The 6,108-nt window shown below is 29.3% G+C and overlaps 1 protein-coding gene across 2 annotated transcripts in view; it reads right to left on the bottom strand.

The window, feature by feature from the left end:
* Positions 1 to 16: 16 nt before the first annotated feature.
* LOC106687677 (serpin B3) overlaps positions 17 to 6,108 on the bottom strand; it is a gene marked incomplete in the record, with an annotated part of 31,839 nt that continues 25,747 nt past the window's right edge. For both annotated transcript variants that reach the window (XM_067049184.1, XM_067049185.1), the window contains 3 exon segments: positions 17 to 919; positions 3,429 to 3,567; positions 5,795 to 5,980. In XM_067049184.1, coding sequence (XP_066905285.1) covers positions 786 to 919; positions 3,429 to 3,567; positions 5,795 to 5,980 — 459 coding nt within the window.

The following is a 6,108-nucleotide window of genomic DNA, read 5'->3' on the forward strand; positions in this document are numbered from 1 at the left end:
ACATTTCAACCTGAATGTCTTCATCAGGGATGAAAAACAAAAACTGAGACAAGAACCATGAACTATTCAGAGACCATGAAAATAATAGTAAACAAATTGGAAATATACATAACAATAAATTAAATATACAGCAGTTAACTGATCCAAATAGAAGATAAAATATAATATAATAGAGGTAAGAATAATAAAAAAAAAGATAACAAATTTTTTAAAAAACAGAAATCTATTTGAGATATTTTGACCACACCTGGACCATCGTCCTTTTATATAAAAAATAACATACTAAGATGAATCCTTGGAACATTTAAATTAATAATAATTTATTTATTTCTTTGTGGGGCAACCCCCATACAAATAGAGTTGGCCTGTAATGTACATAATTTAACAATGATTTTAATAATAATAATAACAACAAACTATGTGATTATTATATAAGCTAATAACAAAGCATAATACCAAAATGGTGAACTAAAAGTCATTTATATAAGCTAATAACAAACAGTAAATCCAAACTGTTATCTACAGTTTCAGAGTGAAAAAAACAGAACGAAAATGACATTACTTACTTAGTAAAATAAAAGAAACAAAAACATTTAAATTAGGTAGTAATATATTAATTTATTTATATTTTTAAATGAACAGATTTATTACAGAATATATATTAAATATAATGATATTTTTCAGCAGAGATTGACATATTCGAATTTTGTAAGCTTAAGTACTCATGAAGTTATCAGTGTATTATGTGACATTAGTTTTTTTCTTCCTACTAGACTAAGATTTTTTTATTTTTCATTGGGGTTTTGAAGTCTTCCAATAAACAATACCTCCCTTTGAGCCAATATAATAAACAAAAATGGATGATCACATTTTACTTCAGTCAACGCCTTAAGAGGTGCTCTGCCATACGAGTTAGGTTCTGAAATAAATGTTCGTTTAATGCTGAAAAGAATTCATTCCTTCATTGTTTGAATTTATAATATAAAAGAGACAATGTTTGAATTTATAATAAAAAAGAAACAGTGTTTGAATTTATTATATAAAAGAAGGCAATGTTTCAATTGATTATATAAAAGAAGCAGTCATGGGCATACCCAGAGGGGGGGTAGCTGCCCCCCTAGAAGTAAAAAAAATTTTTGAATTAATAAAAATTATATTTTTCTTCAAGAAAATAATAACTAATAAACCACTGGTATAATTATATAGAATTTTGTATATGTATATATAGTTGACCGTAAAGATTTAAATATAGGTAGAAGGTCTGGGTTGCGGTCAAAAAAAGAAGAACAAATAGTTTAAAACTATTTTAATGTCCGACGTTTCGCCCCACTTTGCAAAGCTGTTCAAAGTGAATGGTTGAACCTACAGTGTTTGACAGGTGTTTGAACGGTTCAACCGTTCGCTTTGAACAGCCCTGCAAAGTGGGGCGAAACGTCGGACATTAAAATAGTTTTAAACTATTTGTTCTTCTTTTTTTTTACCGCAACCCTGACCATCTACTTATATATAAAATTTTGGTTTCATTTGCCTTTTCCATGCTGGAATGTCACAACCCGATTGACTATAGCTTGCCCCCTCCAGTTTTGATCCTGGGTGTGCCCTTGAAAGCAGTGTTTGAATTTATAATACGAGGCAGGGCCGGAAAGTAAGAGCGCTGTTGGGCTATCGTGCTGTGTGAATTTCTTTTTCAAAAGTTGGCATGATTAAGGGTAAGTGAGGGTCTCCTGAACACAACAGGAACTGGGGGTCCACAATAATACCAAAACTCATTTCTTAATATCCATTTTTGTGAAATATCTCAATGAGAAATCCTACTAGGTGCAATGTATGTGCTGGTTCCTTGGTACATAAGGTTTCTCCTCGCAGAAGGAAAAAATATGACTAAAATTTTTGCACATATCAAGAATGTTTATTGAGAATATTTAAGATGGCAACACCCACCCCCACATGGTCAACGCCACCAAGGTCGGAACGAGTTGAACCACCAGTTTACACTCCTGACTTAGGGCCCTCCTGAATACTCTACAGGTGGAAACAAATTTTGAACTGGTAAGGTGAAATAAGAAGTCTTGAAGTTTAGGAACTGGTGGGATAGTTTGGTGAGGAGGGTATCAAATAGCTTGTGCCATGACTTACAACCTGAATAGAACAATAGCATAAAAAAGCAATAATGTGAGAAAATTAGTTACTTACATTAAGTTAGTAACAATATCCTGTATTTTTTTTTAATTACAAAAAATTGATTAGATATAGTGAATGAAAGTACTCTTCTTATTTAAATTTCTTTATTTAATACATAAACAATGTGTCTATATTAAATAAATAATCTGTATGTAATTTGTAAAGAGGACCTGATTTCAAGAAGGTACATTATGTTTTAGATCTGCTTATTTATAGAATTTTACTGGGTGTGGAATATAACTGACAACAATATTATTATTGTTAATATTTTATGGCTAATAATAAGGAGAACGGTAAATGTGATATTAGAAGATATATTTATTTATGGTAATTTTTACGTATGTATAAGGTGACTATTGTGAATTTATTTGTAAATACCAGATGATGGGGTGACAGCCCCGAAACATCGTTCATGGTTCGTCGTTCCATAAATAATTAAATAAAGAAATTTAAATAAGGAGAGTGCTTTCATTCACTATATCTAATTACTTTAGTAAAACTCATCCAGTAGAACCTTTAACATTAACAAAAAATATTGTACTCTTACTTTATGGACATGCCTTGTACAAAAGAGACAGTGTTTTGATTTATAGTCTAAAAGAGGCAGTAATTCAATTTATAATATTAGAGGTGATATCAAGGTCTATCTTGATCTATTTTATTTGTTGGCCAATTTATTTATTTTTTTAAAAAATACTCTTAATTTTGAAGAAAAATATTCATAAAATAATTATCATACCAAAGTTGCCAGTTAAAATTTTGAATATTTTCTCACTATTCTGCATCAAAATTTTATAATTTATTTTATCAACAAAAAAAAAAAGTTGGTAGTCTAGGGACTGGCCGACAGAAGTGAAACTTCTGGAAATGAAATAATGTATTAAAATTATATTAATAATGATCGCATGATTATATTAATAATGACGCATTCCCTCTTAAAGCTTAAGGTAGAAAATATTAGTTCCAAAATAATAATACTTACAATAGAACAGCCATTTTCTAATCAGTTCTAGCAGGAAAATTTTTAATTAATAAGAGAGTACAAAATAAACAGAGCTCACTTAATCAGACCAGCACAGCCTGGATTATTAAGCTCCTCTAAGCTTCTACTCTCCTATTACAATATAAACATTTTTCTGGTCCTACTCCCAACTTCTGTTTCATCTTGTTTCATGAAATTAATTTACTCCCTATATTTTTTTTTTTATCAAATAGCATTAGAAAAAAAGAATGTTTTAAGAATTTACCTGTTTCTTCACAAGCCTCAATTCCTGTCTCCTGTACTTCAATTAACGCTTTATGAATAACATGCGTTATAGTAAGTGATCCAGATAATGAAATTCCGGAAAAGTTTGCTTTATCTGTGAAGGCAGTAGGCATGCCAATCTAGGAAACACTCAATAAAAAAAAAAAATTACTTAAATCTTCAATATTATTCTTTTTTACCTTTAAAATATTTGCAATAACCATTATTTTGGTAAAAATTGTATGCAAACTTGGAAATGCATACATTTCAATTGTTAATGTAAAAAAATTATTCCAAAAAAAAAAATATTTTTACTTTCCTGACCGTTACTAAGTTGAACTATCTAATAATTTTGATAAAACTTGGCTTCAATCTTCTCCTTTAAAACCTTTAACTTTTCATATATATTGTTATTATTATTATTGGCATGACAGACCATGGAGGCCCAAGGCCTCGCGCGATGTACTAAGGTAATACATTGTGTATTTCTTGATGCAACTCATAGAGAGGGCTTGTCACTCCCACACCTATTTTTGCGAGTGCCACCCATAGGCTAACGGGGCTCACAAATGCCCATGGGTAGGCTAAACTAACCAATACACACAAAGATACAGTAGATGATGTTAGTATTGGGCTTAGCAGTAAGAAAAGTTATGTGAGTGGATACACCATATATTTTAACCTAATAATAGGTTTTATTTAATTTATATCCATGTGTTACCAGCTTAAGTATACTTATATTAATTACTTCATTATTATTAATTTTATTTTATTATATAATTTACATACCTCTGTATCCCCACTCATTTGACATATTGTCTTTCTAAACACTTACATTTATTGTATCCCATTATTTTAACTTTATTTCTTCTTTGTTTTTCTATCCATGTAAATTTAAATTTTTTTTATTTCATTTTTTTTTTTTAATATTTCTTCTTCCCCTCTATTATGTATATTATCATTTATTGTTTACCTAATTTTAATATTTTTTACATTGTTTACTTTAAAATTATTTTCAAATGTGATGTACTTAACTGCCATCCCCACTCCTCCCAATACAAACGGTTCTCTCTGACTTCCGTCAAAACAGGTATGAATTCTGTCTCGTTCATTTTCATTTGATTTTATTCTTACCCCTTTTCATCTCTTAATTTGTACTTTCTTTAATATTTCTTCTCTTTATCTGTTATTATTCCCGTTTTCATTTATTGTTTATAACCTTTAATTTTTACATTTCATTGTATAACCTTGTTATTTTCCACTTTTTTTTATTTATTTATTTTTTTTTTTGAACTTACGTTAAGTGTTTGTATCTTTTTTAGCCATGACAAAGCCCTGCAACGTGGGGCGAAACTTTGGCTCAAATAAAAATAGTATACCAATTTACTATTTGAGTTTTATTTGACCGCACCCGGACCAAATTCCATTTATTGATACACACGGTCAATCAACAATCTTCGATAATAGGTTTTGTTCTTTTTGAATTTGAACTAATTTCAAAGAGTTGAAACTTAAATGTGTCAAAATGTTTGAAATAAGTCACAGTTCACAGCTAAATTAGTCGTCCTGGGAATATTTTAATAAAAGATTACTCAATAAAAATGGTCAAATAACTTTAAATAAAAATTGTGAGGTAGCACTTATTACAAAAATTATTCTGAGTAATAATAAAGAATAATAGAGTACAGAGTATTTTACTCAAATATTTTCCCTGCTCATCCCTTCCTCCTACAACCCATTGGCCCTAGTTTTAAAACATGGCTACCTTGGTGCTGTTGCCTTTGAATGAGATTAGACCTGTACCTAATTTGTACCTATCTCAAAAACGGTTCATTTTTGGGCCCAAAAATAGAACATGCATGTTCTATAGGAATGATGTATTGATGTCCCTGTCAAAATCTATAAAACCCAACTTAAACCGTGCCGCTCCGCCGACTTACCTCTACCAGAATTCTAAAATCACATATTTTTTAATGACTTTTATTAAAGTTCTAGTAATAATTTGATTATCAAAATTGAGGTCAGCCATTTCTCCATGAAATTGTCTTTCATTTGATACTTCATTCATAAAAATCCATCGCCCCTGAGAGCCGGAAAAGGAATCTATATTACCTTAATGTACATATTTACACTTATCTTTAAAAATTTGATTGTTACATGAAAGTCCTGATTTCATATAATGATGAAATATGAATCTGTAACAGATAAATAATGATAATGATTTTTCCAAAACGATATTAACTGTAGCACTTCATACTATTAATAACAATTAACAGTTTTAACAAAATTAATATATTCTCCATCTAAGGGACAAACATCAAATCTCTTTAAAAATTGAATTTTCACTAGAAAATATTAATTTAATACCTTGGAAAGAATTTCATTCATCTCTGTAGTTTGTTCTAGTTTAAATTTAGGCAGATATAGATTGACTTTTGAAAGCCATAGTTGAGAAAGTTCTCCATATAGATCTACTGATCCCAGTTTTGATTCTATATCTTCTAGGCCATCCAATTTTTTTGGTAGAATTATGATCATATTCAATTTATTTTCCTGCAATTTTTTTTTAAAATTTAGGTAATATAAAATGAACAAACAAATTGTGAAAATATGCTTATAAAAATAATATTAGAAAATAAGTTATGAACTATAAAATCTAATATATTTTAATATTAATAAAT

Source organism: Halyomorpha halys, unplaced genomic scaffold (assembly GCF_000696795.3).
Source record: "Halyomorpha halys isolate HHAL.00 unplaced genomic scaffold, Hhal_1.1 Scaffold997.1, whole genome shotgun sequence".
Classification (NCBI taxonomy): Eukaryota; Metazoa; Arthropoda; class Insecta; order Hemiptera; family Pentatomidae; genus Halyomorpha; species Halyomorpha halys.